The following is a 23663-nucleotide window of genomic DNA, read 5'->3' as shown; positions in this document are numbered from 1 at the left end:
ATTGGCTGTGTACTTACGTTTCCTTGATTGAGGAGCATTGCATTTGAAGAAATTGATGGGGTATTTGGTGGCGAATGTAATAGGCTCATATCGACGAGGTATTGGTCAAAACGGGCTGAGGGTTTACCTTGATTCGATCGCTTGATCCTTGACATTAAATAGACAGGGCAGAATTCAAACCAATACGGAACACAGCTTCACAAACAAAATTCTGAGGACAATAATTGGCAAATTCCTTCAGAAATACATTACACATAGACAGGTTGTAACGGCGACTATTGTTACGGCCTTGCTTAATAAATTTGTGCTTCTTATCAAACAATAAATTATGTTTACGGCAATACAATAATAAATTAACTGCTTATAATCATCGAATTTCGGCTTTTGGCGGCATTAAACAGCTAATAAGCTTGTCGGCATCAATAAAATTTTGGTTTTAAGCATCACATAAATCGGCAACTTCGTCGGGTTAAACTTCAAATAAAACATCAAATAAAAATGTCCTCTCTGCATCTGACACGAAATAAACCACCCAAAGTATACCAATCTTGGCGGTAATACAATTCCAACGAAAACTCGAATTGCTTAAAGGTTGGATGTACAAAGGATGATTGTTGTTTATTTGCTATAAAAGAATTATATAAAATACAATGAAAATTTAAAGATTATTACAATGCTTAAGTCCGGTATGCACCTCTGGCGAAAAATTTCATTCCCATAAGAAATGCATTGCTATTTATGCTAACGAAATTTTCGGTAGCGTTCAATTTCGTAAGCTGGTACGCACCTCTAATAAAAAATAACAGGGTTGTCAAAAGCATATTTTGGCAGCAAACATTTAATTTATTACAATCATTGTGTGCGTAAAAGTTTAAAAGGTCTGTAAATAATAAACAATTTATTTCAGGAATATTTGGAACATATATTAACAATTTTTAAAAGCGATTAGCTGGTTTAAAATTTGTGTACACAGCCCTGTTTTTTTGTTGTAGACTTAAATAAATTTTTGCTACCGAAAATTTCGCTAGAGGTGCATACCGGCCTTTACATGTTTTTTGTGTCCAGCAGAAAGGGACAAAATCAAGGCCTGAAGGGCTTTTATATGAAAAAAGGAACGCTAACAAATTACGAATACAAACAAAGGTATATAATGTATATAATGAATATCAATAAAATTATTGTTCAGCGGATGCGGTTCAAACCCCATCGAACCCACTCGCATTGCCCATTTTAGTGTTGCCATCTTTAGGGGTGCCATCATTGACATCCTCCACCCCGTGAAATGACCCGGATGGGGAGGCTTCACCAACATCTCCGCTGGCATCGACATCCAAAACAGCGAGCTTGGAAATTGGCCTTCTATAAACTCCAGAACTGGTGCTAACTTTTGCCGAACGCGCCACGCCATCTTTGCCAGTAAATAGCTCAACAATTCTGCCGCGTTTTCATTGAGATCGAGGAAGGTCGGAGTCGCATATGAAAACAAGGCTTCCTATGTTTAGGGGATGAGTTGGCAGACACCACTTAGTACGTCTAGTGAGCTCAGGTAAGTATTTTTTTTTTTATTTAAATAATTCATATAATATATTAAGCTCAGTAAAATGCGGCCTCAGCGCCAATTAAAGGCTTTAAAGAGGCAAGTTGGCAATAGATACAATACAAAACCTATAGGTTAGTCAAAAGAAAATGAAATAATAACAATAAGGACTTCAAATTAATGTTATTTCAAAATTACTTGACTTACAAAAGAAGCGTTTCAAATCTTTCACATAAATACGACTTACGTCTAGTTTTGAAGACAGAAATTCTTTACGTTAATGGGTAAATTGTTAAATTTTACTCCTCCCCTATAATCAATTCTTTGTTTACATCTTTCCAATCTACATCTTGGAATTCGAAGATTAGACTGATTTCGCGTATTGAATTCAAGTTGGTTTTGAGAAAAAACAATCGTTTGATGTCCGATATTATGTATGTTTCTGTAAACGAATATTAAAGCTTGACATTCATATAATCCATAAATAGGCAGTATAGTTTTCGAAACATCATTGTACAATGAGATTGTTGGGTATGTTAAAGGTAGACCATATAGTATTTTTAAGGCCTTATTCTGCATACGTTGCAAAGATCTCATAGCAGCACAATTCTTATTGAATGCATATACAATTGCCAAATAGTTCAAATGGGAGTGTATCAATGCCTGGTAAATCATTAACTTTACCTTCATACTTAGTTTATTTTTAAACTTATACAAAATTCCCACGGCTGGTGCTATCTTCTTCTTTAAATCCTTAATGTGTTCTCTAACCCATTGGTGCCACAGCCCGTTCTTCAAATTTTTGACAATTCTCCACTGCTTTCTCAGACACATTAAACGAGGTTCGTATGGCGCTGGCGTTTGGGTCGAATTGGCACAGCCCAATAAAAAGTGGTTTGGTGTCAGTGGGTCAGGGTCCTCCGGTGTAACAGCCAAATGTGTCAATGGTCGAGAATTTATCATATTCTCAGCTTCTATTAAAAAGCTTTGTAGAGTCTCCAGCCGTGGTGAATGTTCGCGCAACATCGCATAAAGGGCCTTCTTCACCCACTGCACTAGTCTCTCCCAGGCACCACCTTCGCTAGGATTTGCAGGAGTGTTGAATTTCCATTGAATGCCCAATGCTGTAAGGGACGAAGACATTTTATTATTATCAATAAAATTTTGCTCACCCTGCAATTCTTTTTCAATTCCAATAAAATTAGTGCCGTTGTCACTACGGATTACAAGTGGCACACCTCTACGATTTATAAAATTTCTGATGCAAAGTAGACAGGAATCACTGGAAAGATCAGGCGCTATCTCCAAGTGGATAGCACGTATGGTCAAACAGGTGAATAAGGCGATCCACCTCTTCTCTCGTTGGCGACGAATGGTGACATTAATAGGTCCAAAATAATCCACACCGGTGTGAGTGAAGGCACGAATATATGGAGTTACACGGTCTATCGGCAAAGGGGCCATTTGTGGTTGACGAGGCTTCGCCCTTCGTATGCGGCAAACTTGACATCGAGATTGTATACTGTTCAACAAACGACGAATTGATGGTACCCAAAACTTCAATCGCACTTCACTTATTACAGTTGACATATTGATGTGGCAAAATTTTACATGATACGACTCCACTAGCAGGCGTGTAAAGCAATGTTGATTTGGAAGAATGATGGGATTTTTTGACTGGATGGATAGACTTGGTGCATTCTGAATACGTCCAGATACTCTCAATAATCCATCTTCACCGATGCGTGGGTTCAACATCTTTATTTTACTGTCTTTACCCACATGCCCTTGTTGTCCAATATCAGCAATTTCTTCAGAAAAAACTTCACTTTGAATACGTCGACATAAATACATCTCAGCCCATGCATTTTCTTCAACAGACAACTCGCCTTTAATTAAGCCAATATTCTTGATTTTCCGATATAAATTTTGTATGTAACGATGTACCCAAGCCATTGTACGTTTTAATCTGGAATATTTTGAAAATCGATTAATATCAGGAATTATGGAACAAACCTGACGAGCCACCAGAAAGACAAATTTTGATCTCAATTCGGAATTGGTAGAATCTTCATAATTTTCCATGTTTGATTCTGTTGGCCACTGGGATTCATCCAATTTCAAAAAATCTGGTCCGTTTTTCCACCGTCCGTCCGCCTCGTACTTTATGGGATATTTAGCCCGTGTTGCTTCATCAGCTGGGTTTTTTGTTCCAGGACACCAATTCCAATTATCCATTCCGCTGCCTTCCAAAATTTCTGCCACCCTATTGGCCACGTATTGTTTATATTTCCGGTGGTCAGAATTAATCCATCGTATGACAGTATGGGAATCTGTCCAAAAATAAATTTTATTAATATTTTTTGTATGATTAGAAATTATTAAATCCTTCATCCGGACACCCATAACTGCTGCCTGCAGTTCTAGTTTGGGTATAGTATGATATATTGTAGGGGCACAAGAAGATTTTCCCATCACGAAAATAACTTTTATTTCATCCACACTTACCACACGCCAATATGCAACAGTCGCCATCGCCTCTTCGCTCGCATCTGCAAATATGTGTAAGTCTACTTTACATTTTAAAAATTCATTAAAATAGCAACGAGATATAGTAAACTGTTCCAGCCTTTTAAGTTCCATTAACCACAATTTCCAATGATTATAAATTTCAATCGGCAACTCCTCGTCCCACTCTATACCTGCTTTCCATACTCTTTGCATCAAAACTTTGGATGTAATCATGAAATCACACAAAAATCCAAATGGGTCATAAATTGACATATTTAGAGAAAGCATCTCACGCTTGGAAGGCACTTTGGCAAATTCTAAAATAGATCTTTCCACTTTATGAAAATTTAAACGGAAGCAAAATATGTCTACATTTGGTAACCAGTGTATACCCAAAATTCTTTCAATATTATCTTTGCTTAAAAACTCACGGCTGTCGTCTATTCCACTGGCCGATTGCCCACAAGATTCCAAAACTTTTTCTGAATTTGATATCATATTTCTCAGTTCGAATCCTCCAGCACCATGGATTTTAATAACATCTTTTACCACTTGCACTGCTTCATTTTCAGTTTGGAAACAATCGACGTAATCGTCAACGTAATGTCTTTCGAGTATTGCGTTTACGGCTCGAGGAGGCGGCTTCAAATATTTTTTGGCATTCATATTTTTGACGAATTGAGTTATAGCTGGTGAGCACGTCGCACCAAATATCATGCGTTCCATTACATAAATGTCGACCTTTTTATTCTTGTCTCCATTCCTCCACAAGAATCTTTGATTTTGGCGATTTTTACCTGGTGGAACATTTCCTTAATATATCCACATACAGCAATTGGAGCTTCTCGAAATTTAAAAATTGTTGAGATAAGCGTATTGTTTATGTCTGGTCCACTCAAAAGGCACTTGTTCAATGAAATATTGTGGACCTCGGCTGCGGCGTCGAAAACAATACGAATTCCTTTTTTGTTTATATTTTGCACCCCAAAGTGCGGCAAATAAAACACATGGCCATTGTTTACCGGCTTTTCATTTTCTTCAATTTTTCTGGTATAGCCTTTGGATAAATAATCATTAATTTTTTGGCAATATACGCGGCTATACTCACTGTCACGAGCCATCTTCTTTTCTACACAATACAAACGTTTTAGGGCCATTTCATATGATTCGGGAAAAGGAGGTATATTTTCCTTCCATAAAAGACGACATTCCACTTCCCTTGTGAATTCATTTAGCAATTTTAAAGCACGTTCATCATCAGCCGGAATTAGTTTTGTTGTTGTTATTTTTACCCCGAGGCTCTCCATATCAAAATAATTTTTCATCATAACGTTTAAGCTTTGTAAGTCGTCTTCTTTATTTTCGTACCTTCGAGCATGAAGAGCACGTCTTGTTGTTGTAGGATTTGTTCCAGCAGTCGGTCCATACACCATGACACCTAATCTCGTTGTGGTTGCAATCGGTCCAGCGGCTGACAATATGCGGGGCACATCCAAAGGTACTGTCAAAAAACAATGATGAAGACTGATTATTAATTTTGGCTGAACATTTTTATAGTCAACAAATTTTATTTTTGATACATCAATATTTTCATTACATTTTACAAGATTTTGTAAACTACAACTTTGAATTGGCAAAGATAAATTGGACGTTGTATAAACATTTTTCATAGTATACCGCTTGTCTCCAGCTCCAACTCCACTAATAGTCATTTCAATGACTTCACAATTTTGTGCCACACAATGCTCATTAAGCCATTGAAGTGATAATTTTTGCTTTTTACCTTGCAAATCCAATTCATTAGCAATCTTACTATCAACCATAGAAACGCTTGCACCGTCGTCTACAAAGGCGTAAGTGGAAATAATTTTATTTTTTCCATATAATTTGACCGGTAAAATCTGAAATAGAATGTTACCGGTTTCACCCACAGCGTGACAAATTCTTTGTTCAGGCTGCGGCACAGCAGAGGAATTTCCAACTTCGGTAGCAACTTCATTGTGGAGTAATACGTGATGGAATTTCTGGCAGTCATCTTTTCCACAGGCAATTTTGTTTCTGCAATCTCTTAACTGATGGCCTTTCTTTAAACAGCAGAAACAAACCTTTAAATTCTTTATTTTTTCCCACTTTTCGTCCGTACTCATTTGTATAAACTGTTTACATTTTCCAACTGACGTACAGACTCCTTCGCACACAACACAATTTTTAACGGCGACGCATGCAAACTTACGGCTTGGGTTTGTGGTTTGGCGACGATTAGTGGAGACGTTTGGTGCGTATGGTAGAGTATCGTGGACGATGTTAGCAACTCGGCGCAATGTTTCCAACCATTGACTGAAGTCCAAAATAGATGGTGATTCTTTTAGCGAGAGACATTTCTCTCCCCACTCCATTTGACGATTCATTGGCAATTTGGCAACTAGTTCACTCAACAATGATGGATTGTAAAGGTGATGCTCACCATTTACTAGCATGATAGCATCTGAGGGTCACTGTTGATGGTTTTTCCCCTCCTCAAGATAATCGATAAAAATTATTCCATGCGCATCCCAAAAAAACAGAGGCCATTACTTTGCCAGCGGACTTTTGAGTCTTTCCACGCTTCGGAGACGGTTCACCGGTCGCTGTCCACTCAGCCGACTGTCGATTGGACTCAGGAGTGTAGTGATGGAGCCATGTTTCATCCATTGTCACATATCGACGGAAAACTCGGGTGTATTAGAATCATCAACACGTTGTTGTTTTTAGTCAAATGTAAGGTCGCGCGGCATCCATTGCACAGAGCTTCCGCATATCCAAATATTGATGAATGATACACAGAAAAAAAGTGTCTCGTAAATTTAAGAAGATTTTTACAATAATTTATTACAATAATTTTCCAGAATTTTAGTTCATTTTTCGTATCTTCAACGAAAATTAACTGCTCGAAAGGAAATTTTACAAATTCTAAGTAGCAATCGTTTAGTTCATGGCCTACAAAATACGGTGGAAATTTCCTTAAAAAATTTCTTAACTGGTAGTAAAAAAATTCGTTTGTCATGCTATAAAACTACTTGTGAAATGTAAAGTATTTTCTAAATAATAAGTGCAATTTATTAAAGGATTTTTTGTATGAGAAAATATTTTTTTACGAAAAATGAACTTGAAAGTGGATAGCAATTTCTTACTGACAATTCCTATAGTTAGTAATTGTTGATAAAAAATTACCCAATGGAATATTTTTAGTTCACATGTAATTAAATTTATAGACATTTTCGTCCAAAATTGTAGATAACATTTCATGAAGTTTTTGCAAATTTTAAGTTAAACGTTTAATCGTTCATAAACTGGTGTGCCTTTACGAATATTATTCTTAGAGTAAATTGTCAGCAGATGCGATGAACTAATGCATAGTGCAGAGATCTTTATCGGCATAGTGGAATGTGATTAATGTAAAGATGATGTTACTTGAGTTTTGTTGTGTATACATGAGTGTGGGGTTGTTTTTATTTTTGTTCATTTAGTGGCTTGTGTGTGTGTTTGTTATTCACGGGTGGTTTATTTGGATGGATGAGGCGTTGTTTTCAATAAAGGCACATGTGTTGTTGTTGTTGTAGGAATGTTTTGGCTTTGCTTGGTTTTGTTTTGTTTGGCATACTTCAGTTGTGTAGTTGGCGTTGGCGTGGGCTGTTGCATCTTTTAAGCATGTATACAACTAGGGAAAAGGGAATATAAGGCATGGAATATTTTGGATTTTTGAGACATATATTGGTGTTTGTTTATTAAACCTTTTAAATGAAAGTTATTAATATTTATCGGTATATTATCGGTAGTTTAGAAAAAAATTATTAAGAATATTGAGGAACATATGTTGAAATTGAAAGTGTATTGAAAATTTTTATTATTCAATGTAAAAAATTAATATTCAATTCCAGATGAATTTGTAAAATTTTTGTTATATCTCAACGTATAGTTTAGTGATAAATTGGTAAGTATTTTTTTAATATGGCTTTCTTTTAAAAAGAATATTTTTATGTATTATTATTATTATTATTATTATTATTTTTTTGAAACTTGTTTTTCTTTGTTGTAAAAGCAATATTTAATTTTAGAGCAATTCCAGATGGATCCGAACAAATTAAAAAAAATATAGAATTGGCAAGTTTTCTTTTAAAAATTGGATTTCTTTCAACTAGAATATTTACGTTTTTATGACCTTTTTATCATCAAAAGTAATGTTTTTAATACCTTATTTTAGTATTTTTTTAATCAATTTTTTTGGAAACCAATGTAATATTTTTATTGTAAAAGACAAATATTTAATTTCAGAGTAACCCAAATAAATTTGGACAACTTTTTATATTTCCCTCAGCGTACAATTTAATAGATAATTGGTAAGTTTTATATTAAAACTTTGGCTTTCTTTCAACTAGAAAATTTATTTTATTATATCCTTGACATCGATAACAAAGTTTTATGACTTTATATAGAATACTTCATTATTTCTCTAATTGTTTCAGGTACAAATTTTATGAGATACGTTTTCCAAAGAAAAGTTGAATTCCTTACACCATTTGATAAAATGCCCCCAAATATGGTAAGTTACAACCTAAAATGAAGAATTAAAAATTATATTTCATTACATGGTGTTAATTTTTAACAATTTTCATTATTGCTTCCATTTTTTTCCAGCAAGATATGTGAAAAAATTACCTACGATGAATAAAAAAAGGATAAGTCAAAATTTCCAAACAGTGAGTTCAAATGAACTACTCTCTGTTCCACGTGGTCATAATTTTTATTCACAAAAAATATTGTATTAAGAACTTTCGCCATAAGTTTTTATAATAAAGTACTTTTGCTTAAAGAAAGTTTAATTTTAATGTATGAAAATGTTCATAATAGTAAAACGGTTTGTTGTTCCTTTAATTATTTAATTTCTCTGTACTGTGGAATGATTGATTTAAAAATAGTTTAGTCGTCGACATTTTAAAGAGACTGTTAACCAATTTTTATTATCGGGCTTCCCACAAAATAAGCAAGTAAAACAAAATAATACTGACTTTTTAACTTGGTAGGGGTATATAAATCTTATGGTGTTGTAAAAATGAACTAAACTACAATGTTATAGATGAACTAAAATTTAAGAGAATTATAAACTAGACAAGTTGAAAAAAATCTTAAGGGCTAAATCATGGTCAATATTACTACAGTTTAGTTTATTTTGCAATGGAAAAGGGTTCACTGTTTTTTTCAGTGTATGATCAACACGTTCCTTTGATATCTTTAAGGCCTCTGATATCACGATAAACTTCATTTTACGGTCATTCAAAATCATTTTGTGGATTTTTTGATGTTTTCGTCGGTAACCACCTCTTTCGGGCGTCCACTGCGTTCACCGCCCTCCGAATTTGAATTTTGCATACCAATCAATTATTGGTGATTTCCCTGGGGCAGAGTCCGGAAACTCATTATCAAGCCAAGTTTTTGCTTCCACCGTATTTTTCCCCTTCAGAAAACAGTATTTTATCAAAACACGACGTTGTCAAAAATAAAACACACATCCCAATAAACACAGGATGAGCGTTTTTCAAATGCAACAACTTTTCAGTTTGAGGGTAAATATAATTTTCAACATAAATTCAACTTGACTTGATATAGCTCATATTCAATACATCTTCAAATTGTTTGCGAATTACTTCCAATTTGCCAAAATGTTGACGAAATCTTTGAAAAGGTGTTGAAGATAATATGAGAAAACTTTGACAAAACACTACCCTAAAATGCAACGAAAAAACCATGTGGTTTTCAATACTTATATTTGTGCAACGAAGTTCGTGGTCAATTGCAAGAAATAAAAAAAATGGAAAATTTTAGACAAATAACCAAATAGTTTATAAAAATAGGTAAGTGAAAATAAAAAATGAAATAAAACTTTAAGGAAGTCACTAATTGTATATCTATTTGCAGAAAACTAAAATTATGGATTCTACGTTCTTGAAAACATTAAAAAGCTGACCAATGAAAAATTGGTGGACAATTAACTGGAACTGCTTCAAATAGTTTATAATAATTGGTACGTCAATATGAAAAATTAAATCAACACTTTAAAGAAGTCACTAAATTTAAATCTCTTTGCAGAAAACTAAAATCTTTGGATGCCACATTCTTGCAAACAATAAGAAGCTGACCAATGAAAACTGAGTGGCTTATCGACAAGAAAAAGTTTCCAGAAATATTAAAAGTGCAACCAATTAAAATTGTTAAAAACAACAAACTGTTGAAATCAACAACTTCTGGATGAAAATGTGCATCACATCGTCAGTTTAATTCATATGCTATTATCAGTTTAAAATGGATATATTGTGACTTCCTTCTGCTGGAAATCAATTCTAACACGCGGTCCAGTACGTTCCTAATTTCAAATTGCCCGCATGTTAATAAAAGGAAGGAACCAAAATGAAGGAAATCGAATTATCAATGCAAAAGTGTTTACTAATAATGTTTAAGATATTTAAAGTTTTGTTGTTTGTTTTTTTTTTTCTTTGTTCTTATTTGTTGATATGTTTAATAAGATTATTATTTATCAATTGGTATTGTAGTGTATTATGTAGTGTAGTGTATTATTATATATTTTATTTTGATGAAAATGAATAAATTATACAAAATTCATAGAATTTTGGCTTTGACTTTCAATTTGAAGTGGGGATATCATTCATACAAATTTAGGTTGAAAAGTATTTGCAACGATGTTAATTTTGTATTTGACTCGCATCGAAAATTGTTTGACAAATTATTGAGTAGCGATGCATTTCAATTTGAGGATAACACTTGAGATATTATTGCTAATGTGTTAAATTTTACTGTTGAGGGTAATGTCTGTTTTTTGTTGAGAACGCGATTTTCTCAACAATTTCTCAACTTGAATATTACCCTAATCCTTTGAAAAAATGTTTGAAAAATTGTTGAAATTTAGAATTTTTCAAACGTTTGTGTTTATTGGGATGTTCCTATGATCTCGCCCACAATTGACGACGACAACGTATTGGTGCATTTACGTCGTACGTTCAATTACAACTATTTCTAATTTTTACGCAGTACGTCGAAACGACGCAATTTCCGTCGTTTAATTTGTCAACAGATTTATCCCAGTAAACAATTAGTGGCGAACAATTGTGGCGAATTCCTACTAAATAAATAAAATTCCATCCATCTAGGATTTTTTTGAAATAGAGTACATAAAGAGCACTGTTGGACATAAAAATACGGCACCAAGAAAAGAGAGTGAACAAAAAGATACGAACACAAAAAGAGAACATGTTCTCTTTAAAAGAGATGTAATGGACAGCCTAAGTCAGTTGAAATTTGGTACATTGTGCTAGTATATGGCCGTTAACAACCATGTCTAACTAGGTCCATATCGGTCTATAGTTATATATAGCCATCAGATAAATCGATCCCCAATCACACAAAAATTAGTCCATATCAAGTTCATAATTGTATATAGCCCCCATACACACAAAAAATTATCACCAAAATTTTTTCAATTAAACACTTAATTGAATTTGGAAACGGATTCAATTAAAATGTTAATTGATTCAATTAATTGTTTAATCAAATCCGAATAAAAACCAATTAAAACAAGTATATAAGGCCGCAAGTTCGGCCAGGCCGAATCTTATGTACCCACCACCATGGATTGCGTAGAAACTTCTACGAAAGACTATCATCCACAATCGAATTACATGGGTTGTGGTATCTTAAAACTTCTTAACATCGTTTTCTAAATTGTGATTTAGTCCATACATGGTATATATTAGACAAAAAAGTTATGTATAGTTAAGTCTACAAATAATTACGAATCGATATAGACTTTTTGTACGTAGAGAGCCAGAATTGAAATATGGGGGTCGCTTATATGGGGGCTATATACAATTATGAACTTGATATGGACCAATTTTTGTGTGATTGGGGATCGATTTATCTGAGGGCCATATATAACTATAGACCAATATGGACCTAGTTAGGCATGGTTGTTAACGACCATATACTAGCACAATGTACCAAATTTCAACTCACTCGGATGAAATTTGCTCCTCCAAGAGGTTCCAAAACCAAATCTCGGGATCGGTTTATATGGGGCTATGCACGATTATGGACTGATATGGACCACTTTTGGTATCGTTGTTAAATATCATATACTACCACCACGTACCAAATTTCAAGCAGATCGGGTGAATTTTGCTTCTCCAGAAGGCACCGGAGGTCAAATCTGGGGATCGGTTTATATGGGAGCTATATATAATTATGGACTGATAGGAACGAATTCCTGCATGGTTGTTGGATACCATATACTAACATCACGTACCAAATTCCAACCGAATGGGAAGAATTTTGCTCTTCCAAGGGGCTCTGGAGGTCAAATCTGGGGATCGGTTTATATGGGGCCTATATATAATTATGGACCGATATCGACCAATTTTTACATGGGAGTTTGAGGCCATATATTAACACCACGTACCAAATTTCAACTGAATCAGATGAATTTTGGTCTTCCAAGAGGTTCCGGAGGTCAAATCTGGTGATCGGTTTATATGGGGGCTATATAATTATGAACCGATATGGACCAATTTTTGCATGGTTGTTAGAGACCATATACTAACATCACGTACCAAATTTCAGCCGGATCGGATGAAATTTGCTTCTCTTAGAGGCCTCGCAAGCCAAATCGGGGGATCGGTTTATATGGGGGCTATATATAATTATGGACCGATGTGGACCAATTTTTGCATGGTTGTTAGAGACCATATACTAACACCATGTACCAAAATTCAGCCGGATCGGATGAAATTTGCTTCTCTTAGAGGCCTCGCAAGCCAAATTTTGGGGTCCGTTTATATGGGGGCTATACGTAAAAGTGGACCGATATGGCCCATTTGCAATACCATCCGACCTACATCAATAACAACTACTTGTGCCAAGTTTCAAGTCGATAGCTTGTTTCGTTCGGAAGTTAGCGTGATTTCAACAGACGGACGGACGGACGGACGGACATGCTCAGATCGACTCAGAATTTCACCACGACCCAGAATATATATACTTTATGGGGTCTTAGAGCAATATTTCGATGTGTTACAAACGGAATGACAAAGTTAATATACCCCCCATCCTATGGTGGTGGGTATAAAAATGATTGATATTTATTACGTTTCCAATTAAAATATTAATTGATTCAATCAATTTGTTAATCAATTCGGAAATAATTTTCAATTACAAACGTGATTGAAATTTTTTCCGTTTCCAATTACACATGTGATTGATCCAATCACCTTTGTGATTGAAACTGAATAATTTTGAGCAATGGAAAGAGCGAAAAGAGAACAAGAGAATGGGTATTTATTCAACAATGTATGATGGAGAGATCAGTCTGTGGAAGTAACTCGTAACGAACGGTTGGGTTTTTGTTTTTCGCGTAAATTGAAAAACATGATTGGCGACATTCTGTCTGCTGCATTCAAAATGTGTGCATAAATATTTTGAACGCAACACCAAATCATAGCAAAGGGTTGAAATAAATAAAGTGTGCAACAACAAACGGCCACGTGGTAAAGGTTTGAAAAAATATATTACAGAAATTACCTGTGTTTGTGTTTTGTGGTATTGTAAAAATGGAAAACAATCTACATTTATTGAAGGTAAGAAATTGTGAAATGTGAATACCGTTTTCCATTGAAGCCTGTTTACATTAAACGGATTAAAATAATATATTTTTTATTCATTTCTTTTAGTGACCAATTTTATTTCGTGAAATTGACCAATCAATCCAATCAACTCCACCATTTTATCAAATATATAATAATATGTTTGCAATAAAAAAGTGGGTACCGTATTGATCTTTTAAAATTATAAATTTTTTACACCTAGTTTTCTTAAAACCAAGAGCGGTATGGGTTTGTTGGAAGATTCACCTTGAAGTTGCGAAGTAGCGTTGGCATTAAATTGCATTTTTGTTTTACCTGCCTTTTTCAGTTTGAACCCAAGTAGAGAGCAGTATATCTGGTATATAAACTAATGAGCTGAATTATGTAATGGTAAAAAAGTTCTTTCTTTTGGATTTAAAAATATGAAAAATATCAGAAAATATGTACATGTATTTTTTTTGTAAAATATGTATTTTCCATTTATATTTTTTTCTATTTCCAGAATTTGCAAAGTATCATCAATATAATACCAAATAATACATTGCTTTCCCATTATTTTTGTCTTTGATTGTTTCATATTTTAATAGACGATTTTAATGTGTGGAAATTTTGGAAAGGAATTGTTACTAAAATTAAATTACCGAGCTCCTTAATACACCGTTTTATGCTAAAAGACTACAACTGCAAAAGAAGATTATAAATCTGCAACCTGGAACTAAGAATTGAACTTGATATTCTATGCAGCTAATGTTTAACAAAATTAACTTTTAATTGAACAAAATTAAATTCGAATTATTCTGTTTACTTTCAGAAAAACTAATTTAGCTTACAGGCTGCTGATTTATTGGAAATCTAGGCGCATCTAGTGTTATTTCAACCGTCGAACGGAACGGACGTGTTTTTTAATAGCGGATAAAATCATCGTAATAAGTACCTACTACGAATTTCAAGTGTGGTGGGATATTAGGCCACCATGCAGAGAAATTCAAAGACATCCACTGGGTTGCTAACTTCAGGGCCCAGTGGACGGGTATCGACTGGAGTTATAAATTTGGGCAATGACCAAGAGTTAGGCCCAATTAGTCGACCTGTAGACGGGTCGACAGGTGGCGACAATTTGACAAGTCGGACCTTTTCCAAGGTAACGGCATCAAAAGGAGGTAATCCCTCACGAAAGAGATTCAAGGAACGCAGAAATGCTTTGTTTATCCTAAAGAAATTAGGATCAGTCGACCCAAGCACGTTGTCGGCTAAACAAAGCGATTCCTTAAAATGGGCTCAAGGAATTCTTGAGGCTGGAAAAAGGGAACGATCACCGGATGAGCTGCCATCCTCCAAAAGGGATCAACGATCGTTTGCCTCAGTTGCTAAAGACAGCCTTGTGATGGCTATCATTAATAAAGGAGCATTGGACGGTATGGTTCCAAAGCAAAAATGGGGGAAATGCTTTGTCTGGCGTCTACTCACAGGTGCTGGAAAAGTTTCCCGGCCCAGATCCTCGACACCAAGAGGCTGGTTGGTATCAAGGACGATTTAAGCTAGTCGCATTTGAGGACCAGAGGTCTATAGAATGTTTTAAAGCTGCTCTGATACTAATTGGTGAAGTTTGGGAAGGAGCTGCTCTAGAGTTAGTCGAGAAGAAAGACATACCGGCTAGACCAAGAGCACATGCGTGGATACCTGCAAACCCTCCTGACCCTGAATCTATTTTAAATAGACTGAAACAATGCAATCCAGATCTTCCAACAGCTGATTGGAAGGTTGGCCGTTTGGATGAAGTGGATGGGCCAAGACGGCGTGCAGTGTTTATATTGAACACTCAGTCTTTGCCACATCTAGCAAAGTCCCAGGGCCGTGTATGTTATGGCTTTCATTATATCCAAATGAAGGTGTATAAAAACGATCAGCTAAAGGATTCAGAAATGGACAAGCCTCTGTCTGAATCAGAAGTAAGCGGATCCTCTTGCGAAGTCGAGGGGGATACCAAGACATTTGAAGACATGGATAGATACCGTATGCGTGAGGAGGCTTCTACTGCCTCAGAACTCACCAAAGTTGAACCTATGGTTATTGCGAGAGTCACCGATATCTCTGAAGAGGACATTCTTGATGACTCGATTGAAGCGGCTGATGTGACGGTTGTTGAAAATCTCGATGGTACTACGGATCCTCCAGATAAATCTTCATCATTGTAAGGCTGCATGTGCTGCCTTAAAAGTTCTCCTGATGAAAGGGGACATAGATATAGTTCTTATTCAAGAACCATATGTTTATAAAAACAAAATATGTGAATTAAGTACTCCGGGGTTCAAACTATTGCAGTATACTGGTAATGATGTAAATCGAGCCTGTATAATGGCTAAAAACGAGCTCAACTTGTTTCTGCTTCCTTCAATGTGCAATACAGACACTGTCGTTGCAAGTTTAGAAATAGCCAAATGCAAATATTGGGTATCTTCGGTCTACATGGGACATGACAGGGAGATGCCTCCATATGCCGTTAAGACCTTAGTGGAGGAGTCACTGAAAACAAAGACGAAACTCATTATGGGATGCGATGCGAATGCACATCATAGTATATGGGGAAGTAGTGATACTAATGCAAGGGGAGAGTCGCTAATAGAGTTTATTTTGCGTACTAATCTGGTAGTTTGCAACAAGGGAGATGTCCCAACCTTTGTCACTAAAAACAGGCAAGAGGTTTTGGACATCACCTTGGCCTCGCAAGAACTGAATGAAATGATATCTGAGTGGCAGGTTTTAAGTGAACACAGCTTCTCAGATCATCGCTACATCAGTTTTAAATTTGATGTTCATATCACCAAGATCATATTTCCGCCAAATGTTAGGAAAGCTGACTGGAATAGGTATAGGGAATCGTTCAATATGATGATACCGGAAATAACAGAGACAAATATGAGAAATGTGCAAGATATCGAACACGCAGTGGAGCGGATTACTAAGGCCTTAAACATCTCACTGAAAGCTGCATGCCCTAGAGGAAAGCCAAGGGGGAAACATCGACCACCATGGTGGTCTACGGAAATAAGTAATATGAGGAAATCCTGCAGGAAGCTCTTTAACAAGGCAAAGTCCACCAGAGCCCCTGAGGACTGGGACGCTTACAAGAAGAATCTGAGAGGATACAAGCGAGAACTGAGAAAGGCTCAGCATAACTCTTGGAATGCTTACTGCAGCAGTATTGAGAATACGTCCGAGGCTTCCAGACTACGGAAGGTTCTAGCATCCACCAACTCCGCTCCAGGTTTCATTAAAACATCGGAGGGCAATTGGACAACGTCCAGTGAGGAGACGCTGGAGGTACTATTGGACACACATTTTCCTGGAAATCAGACGATTGAACCATGTACTGGCGGTGCCACAGTTGCTCAGCGGTCGTTTCCTGTCGAGGACATTGTATCGGAAACTAGAATAAGATGGGCGCTAAATAGCTTTGGACCATTCAAATCCCCTGGACCTGATGGAATTACTCCGGTGGAGTTACAAGCTGTAACTGACAAAATTATCCCCTGGTTGTCGGTGATATATAAAGGATGTATCAACTTATCATATATCCCAGGAAAGTGGAGGGAAACAAAAGTCGTTTTCATACCTAAAGCGGGAAAAGCCTCTCACTCGAGGGCGAAGGATTTCCGACCAATCAGCTTATCCTCATTCCTACTTAAGACTCTGGAGAGGATGATAGATATTTATCTTAGAACTAGAATCGATTCAAGTTTGTTCTCGAAACGACAGCATGCATACTCGAAGGGCAGGTCTACTGAGACCGCACTACATGAACTAGTCAGCTTTATTGAAAGCTCACTATCTGTCAAAGAATACACAATCGTGGCGTTTCTAGACATCGAAGGGGCGTTCAATAATGTCCATCCGAGCTCGATATTAAATGGACTGACAACTCTGAATGTTGATCCATGTATACTCAGGCTGTTAGACGAACTGCTAATGAAGAGACGTATTTCAGCCACACTAGGACAAGCAAACATACAAAAGTATGTGAACAGAGGCACTCCCCAAGGAGGAGTTCTATCACCTCTTCTTTGGAATGTTGCTATAAATAGCCTTCTGGTTACTCTAGAAAAAGAAAGGATAAAAGTGGTGGCATACGCAGATGATGTAGCTCTGGCAGTCAGGGGAAAATTCCCATCCACAATCAGAGATATTATTCAGAGGGCCCTCCGGATGACTGAACAATGGGCGAAAGACAATGGTCTTGGGGTAAATCCTGCAAAGACAGAATTAGTCATGTACTGCAAAGATCGCAAAACTCCCACGGTTAGGCCTATTTCCTTAGGGGGTATTGAAATTCCCTTTGGTGATTGTGCAAAATACCTTGGCGTAATTTTGCGTCCGAGGCTTCCAGACTACGGAAGGTTCTAGCATCCACCAACTCCGCTCCAGGTTTCATTAAAACATCGGAGGGCAATTGGACAACGTCCAGTGAGGAGACGCTGGAGGTACTATTGGACACACATTTTCCTGGAAATCAGACGATTGAACCATGTACTGGCGGTGCCACAGTTGCTCAGCGGTCGTTTCCTGTCGAGGACATTGTATCGGAAACTAGAATAAGATGGGCGCTAAATAGCTTTGGACCATTCAAATCCCCTGGACCTGATGGAATTACTCCGGTGGAGTTACAAGCTGTAACTGACAAAATTATCCCCTGGTTGTCGGTGATATATAAAGGATGTATCAACTTATCATATATCCCAGGAAAGTGGAGGGAAACAAAAGTCGTTTTCATACCTAAAGCGGGAAAAGCCTCTCACTCGAGGGCGAAGGATTTCCGACCAATCAGCTTATCCTCATTCCTACTTAAGACTCTGGAGAGGATGATAGATATTTATCTTAGAACTAGAATCGATTCAAGTTTGTTCTCGAAACGACAGCATGCATACTCGAAGGGCAGGTCTACTGAGACCGCACTACATGAACTAGTCAGCTTTATTGAAAGCTCACTATCTGTCAAAGAATACACAATCGTGGCGTTTCTAGACATCGAAGGGGCGTTCAATAATGTCCATCCGAGCTCGATATTAAATGGACTGACAACTCTGAATGTTGATCCATGTATACTCAGGCTGTTAGACGAACTGCTAATGAAGAGACGTATTTCAGCCACACTAGGACAAGCAAACATACAAAAGTATGTGAACAGAGGCACTCCCCAAGGAGGAGTTCTATCACCTCTTCTTTGGAATGTTGCTATAAATAGCCTTCTGGTTACTCTAGAAAAAGAAAGGATAAAAGTGGTGGCATACGCAGATGATGTAGCTCTGGCAGTCAGGGGAAAATTCCCATCCACAATCAGAGATATTATTCAGAGGGCCCTCCGGATGACTGAACAATGGGCGAAAGACAATGGTCTTGGGGTAAATCCTGCAAAGACAGAATTAGTCATGTACTGCAAAGATCGCAAAACTCCCACGGTTAGGCCTATTTCCTTAGGGGGTATTGAAATTCCCTTTGGTGATTGTGCAAAATACCTTGGCGTAATTTTGGACAGGAAGCTGAACTTTAAGCTTAATATTGAAGAAAGGGCGAGGAAGGCAACTGTAGCTTTGTACTCGTGCAAAAAGGCAATAGGAAAAAAGTGGGGACTAAAACCAAAAATTGTGCATTGGCTATACACGGCAGTGGTTAGACCTATAATGCTATATGGTGTTGTAGTCTGGTGGCCGGCACTTCAGAAACCGACTGGTTTAGATAAAGTTCAGCGTATGGCGTGTTTGTGTATTTCAGGCGCATTCAGCAAGACAGGAACAAATTCCCTTAATGTCATGATGCATCTATTGCCTTTAGACATTTTGGCCAAACAGTCAGCTGCAACAACGGCTGTGCGGTTGCGCGAACTATCGCTGTGGTCGGAAAATGGTTACGGTCACAGTTCTGTCCTCAAAATAATGTCAGATGTGCCTAACGTAGTGGATTACACTTTGGCGAGTCCACTTTTCGACAAAAAGTTTGAGACTCTAATCCCCAACAGTGAGGCGTGGTGCACACATACCCCGGGGAATAAAGAATATATAGATTTCTACACTGATGGCTCCAAATTGGATGGACAAGTGGGTTTCGGAGTATATTCTAATGATCTGGAACTTCAAATAGCGAAAAGATTACCTAATCACTGTAGTGTTTTTCAGGCTGAAATATTAGCAATAAGAGAGGTGGCGAATTGGCTGAGAAGTAATGTTCCAAAAAATGTGGGCATTAATATATACTCAGACAGTCAACCTGCAATAAAATCCTTGGACTCTGTGTTCCTCAACTCGAAAACGGCCATCGATTGCCGCAAATCTCTCAATGAGATGGCTGAGCAGTACAATATTCACCTAATATGGGTGCCTGGCCATAGGAACATTCCGGGGAACTGCGAAGCGGATGAGTTGGCAAGGCTAGGGACTACCTTACATATTCCAGGGGAACTAGAATTTGTTGGTATGCCCCTAGCTACCTGCAAGCTCATGCTGCGTGAGAAGGCTGTTATGATGGCAAATGTTCGATGGGAGAATTGCAAGGGTTGTAACGACACCAAGCAAATATGGCCCCATTTCAACTTAAACCGCACACTAGATATGCTAATGTTCTCGAGACGTCAGGTATCACTCCCGATATCTGCTATAACGGGTCGCTGCCTGATAGGAGATTTTGCAAAAACTATTGGCGCGAAGTATAATGATTATTGTATGAGCTGTCATGATGCGGAGGAAAAAGAATCAATTAAACACCTCTTGTGTGAGTGTCCTGCATTTTGTGTAAAGCGCAAGCAACTTTTAGGAGCATATAGCTTCAGATTACGGGCGGATCTGGAAAACGTTAACTTAAGCAGTCTGCTAATATTTTTGGAACAATCTGGTTGGTTCAACAAAGAAAAATAATCAAGAAGGTTCAGCGGTTAAAACTAGAAGTGCCCATATGTAATAGGTACTTTTAGTTAATGTGGTATCACAATGGACTGAATAGTCTAAGTGAGCCTGAATCTTAATCGGGCTGCCACTTTAACCTAACCTAACCTAGGCGCATCTACATATTAGAAGGGACATGCTAACATGGTTATTATTATAAGGAAGATAATGATTTATATAATTTATTTTTTTACCCTATAGTTGTTATTGATAGTAGTTGTATTTGTAAGTTATGTTAGAACAAAACACGATTGACAAGAACCAAATTTATTTGTCTATTGCATAATTCAAAAAATAATAAAATATTAAATATGTTTTATAAGAAACACATATTTTCATTTATTTCAAAAGAAAAAAAAACTAAATACGATTTTGGGGTCGCAATATATAAATTTTTGATCGAAATTTATAGCCAATTTCAATTAATTATTTAATTGAATGAATCAAATGGTTGACTGATTTTTGTCGCGAAATTAATTAAAATTTTAATTGATTCAATTAAAACTGTGATTGAATTTTATGTTAAAAATCAATCACGTTTTTAATTGATTCAATCACACAATTAATTGATTCCGTGACAAAAGTCAATTAAATTTTTAATTAAAAATCGTGTTGGTTTTCAATCAAAATGGGTGATTGATACTATCATTTTCGTGATTGAAGACATTTCAATTAAAAAAATGATTGAATCCGCGATTTTCGTGATTGAAATCAAAAAAATTTTTTTGTGTGTATAAGCGACCCCCATATTTCAATTCTGGCTCTCGACGTGTTGTCTAATACATACCACGTACGGACTAACTGACAATTTAGAAAACGATGTTAAGAAGTTTTAAGATACCACACCCAAGTAATTCGATTGTCGATGACAGTCTTTCGTAGAAGTTTCTAGAAGTTTCTACATAAGATTCGGCCTGGCCGAACTTACGGCCGTATATACTTGTTTTTATTATTATTTATAAATATATAATTTGAATATTAGAATGAGTATTTGCAGTAAAGAGAATAGACATTCGGAACAAAGAGATTGGACATTTGAAAAAAACAGCATGTGTTTTCGCCTTGAGAGCAGCATTTTATGTATGTATGGACATGTGTTCTGTTTATCATTTTGTCATATGGGCACAATTTTTTCTTATTTCGTTAAAAGAAATCGGAACGTACGAGGAGTAAGTCAAAATATTCAGGCAAAGGAAGTTAAAAAAACGGTGGAAAGTATTCAAAAATTACAAAGGGATCTTCATAAAAATAACGAAAGGGCACTATGCTCTTTTTAGAGTTGGGACAGTAAAATGAAAAAAGGAGGAAATAGTGAAAAATTAAACAATAAAATGTATAAAAACAAAACTGATAGAAAAAGCTTCATTGGTACTGTGAATTGCTTCGTTGTATTAACGAAATTTGTCATTAAAATTGAGCCAACGAAGCTTTTCGTTAAAACAACGGATATGCCGTTTTACTAATGAAATTTATTATGAAATACTTGTCATAAATGCAATAAAAGAAATCATTGTAATAATGTAACAAATCCATTATATCAATGAAACAAAATTATGGTATGAATGAATGGTTTCATTGTAATAATGTAACATATTCATTGTAACCAAGAAGCATAGTTGTTGTACGAATGAATGATTTCATAGATATTATGAAGCCTATTCTTCGTATCAACGAAACATAATTATTTTATGAATGAATGGCTTCATTGTTATAGTACAAAATATTCATTGTTTCAATGAAAACTTTCCATTGTTTCGACGAAAATATTTCATTGAAATAATGAAAGCGATAGTAGTATTAATGGCGGACAATAATTAATACTATGAATATATTCGTTGTAATAATGATACAAATTCGATCTCCCAGTGAAATATGTTCATTGTTTTAATGAAAACTTTACATTGTTTCGATGAAAATATTTCATTGAATTTATGAAAGCGATAGTAGTATTAATAGCGGACAATCATTAATACTATGAATATATTCGTTGTAATAATCACTGTTGATTAAATATTATAAATGTATTAGAAACTCTATTCAAAATAAAATGTTCGTAATAAATGGGCTAATTTCCTTTTACATTTTAAGCAAAACAGCAGTGATTTTCATAATTAAAAAAATTTATTGTTCTCAACAATAAAACATTTATATAAAACTTTACTTAAGTGTTAAGAAAATTATACTTCTTTACTTTTTTAATTACTTAAAAATTTTTGTTGTTGACATGAATCAAAACAGTAATTATAACTCCGAAAAATTATACATATAAATATATAAACTTATAATTTTTTTTCATTACAAAAACTAAACACACATACGACAGAAAAATAATACATCAAAAAATAATCATACCTCTAATAATAACATATTTTTGTTTCATTTTAAAAACTAAACACTTTTCAACGTTTGGCTGATGAAAATGAATGATTCTTGCGAATCACGTATGGAGTAACGACCATAGGATTTTTGCCATCACAGTCTTTGCGTTGGATTTTGTTAGTGGAAAAGGGGTAGCTATGAAGGCTCCAGAGAAGGTTTAGTCCAATGCCATTTATATCTATAATCAAAACAGTTATTGGAACGAATTTAATAATTTTGAATATAATTACCTTCTTGAATGTTGTTCGGATTTATTCCCGCCAGAACTTCCTTCGACTCTTTGTCGTGAATTGTTAAATGTTGTTTCATGTAGTTGGAGAGGCATATAAATTTGTCAGTCCAGCCGAGAATTTCGTCAGCATCCTTATGAATAATAGAAAAGTCAATATCCATATATTTGAAGAGAATTTTAAATATCAGTGTTTAGCTATAAATTTGTTTTATGTATCTTTTTAATCGCAACTTAATTTAAATTACTAGTTTAATATAAATATGTATTTTATGTACGTACAAATATTGAGAAAATTTAATTTAAATTAATTTACTCTTTCTATATAGGATTGACTTTAATTTATTATTGGTTTATTTAATTTATTTTTTTTTTTGAATATTTTTGAGTTAATA

The 23663-nt window shown here is 35.7% G+C and overlaps 3 protein-coding genes and 1 long non-coding RNA gene across 6 annotated transcripts; 1 reads left to right on the top strand and 3 right to left on the bottom strand.

Annotated features, from left to right (window-relative positions):
- Positions 1–16: 16 nt before the first annotated feature.
- Positions 17–4919, bottom strand: LOC142237137 (uncharacterized). Of its 3 annotated transcripts, XR_012722362.1 has the most exons (4): positions 2776–4919; positions 1785–2661; positions 1049–1665; positions 17–625 (listed from the first exon to the last, which is right to left on the bottom strand). XR_012722362.1 is itself a non-coding variant. In XM_075308498.1 (2 exons), the coding sequence occupies exons 1-2, from the start codon at positions 4772–4774 to the stop codon at positions 1787–1789; spliced, it is 2874 nt and encodes a 957-aa protein (XP_075164613.1). In that variant the 5' UTR covers positions 4775–4919; the 3' UTR covers positions 638–1786. The 3 variants fall into 3 exon arrangements, 1 of the variants encoding a protein (XP_075164613.1); XR_012722361.1 differs by having other exon boundaries at positions 1049–2661; XM_075308498.1 differs by lacking the exon at positions 17–625 and having other exon boundaries at positions 638–2661.
- Positions 4774–6525, bottom strand: LOC142235518 (uncharacterized). Its single transcript, XM_075306770.1, has 3 exons — positions 5967–6525; positions 5157–5891; positions 4774–5105 (listed from the first exon to the last, which is right to left on the bottom strand). Exons 1-3 carry the CDS (start codon positions 6523–6525, stop codon positions 4774–4776), a joined length of 1626 nt encoding a protein of 541 aa, XP_075162885.1.
- A 3146-nt stretch (positions 6526–9671) lies between these two features.
- On the top strand, positions 9672–10627 carry LOC142236805 (uncharacterized). The gene is made up of 3 exons (XR_012722208.1): positions 9672–9936; positions 10001–10106; positions 10172–10627. It is a non-coding gene; the product is annotated as an uncharacterized LOC142236805 (long non-coding RNA).
- A 12271-nt stretch (positions 10628–22898) lies between these two features.
- LOC142235517 (uncharacterized) lies at positions 22899–23432 on the bottom strand. Its single transcript, XM_075306769.1, has 2 exons — positions 23270–23432; positions 22899–23217 (listed from the first exon to the last, which is right to left on the bottom strand). Exons 1-2 carry the CDS (start codon positions 23430–23432, stop codon positions 23060–23062), a joined length of 321 nt encoding a protein of 106 aa, XP_075162884.1. The 3' UTR covers positions 22899–23059.
- Between the last annotated feature and the right edge of the window lie 231 nt (positions 23433–23663).

This window comes from Haematobia irritans, chromosome 4 (genome assembly GCF_050003625.1).
Source record: "Haematobia irritans isolate KBUSLIRL chromosome 4, ASM5000362v1, whole genome shotgun sequence".
Classification (NCBI taxonomy): Eukaryota; Metazoa; Arthropoda; class Insecta; order Diptera; family Muscidae; genus Haematobia; species Haematobia irritans.
The sequence above is the reverse complement of the archived record's forward strand: the minus strand, read 5'-3'. Positions and strand labels throughout refer to the sequence as shown.

Bases quoted from the DNA above. Each gene is read 5' to 3' on its own strand.
- LOC142237137 (XM_075308498.1), bottom strand. From the start codon at position 4,774: ATGGAACGCATGATATTTGGTGCGACGTGCTCACCAGCTATAACTCAA. The intron at 2,662-2,775 runs GTGTGCCACTTG...CGTCCCTTACAG, and splicing joins AAATTTTATAAATCGTAGAG to CATTGGGCATTCAATGGAAA.
- LOC142235517 (XM_075306769.1), bottom strand. From the start codon at position 23,432: ATGGATATTGACTTTTCTATTATTCATAAGGATGCTGACGAAATTCTC. The intron at 23,218-23,269 runs GTAATTATATTC...TTTTGATTATAG, and splicing joins TCCGAACAACATTCAAGAAG to ATATAAATGGCATTGGACTA.
- LOC142235518 (XM_075306770.1), bottom strand. From the start codon at position 6,525: ATGCTAGTAAATGGTGAGCATCACCTTTACAATCCATCATTGTTGAGT. The intron at 5,892-5,966 runs GTAACATTCTAT...ACGCCTTTGTAG, and splicing joins TCACGCTGTGGGTGAAACCG to ACGACGGTGCAAGCGTTTCT. The intron at 5,106-5,156 runs GTGAGTATAGCC...ATTTATCCAAAG, and splicing joins AAAGAAGATGGCTCGTGACA to GCTATACCAGAAAAATTGAA.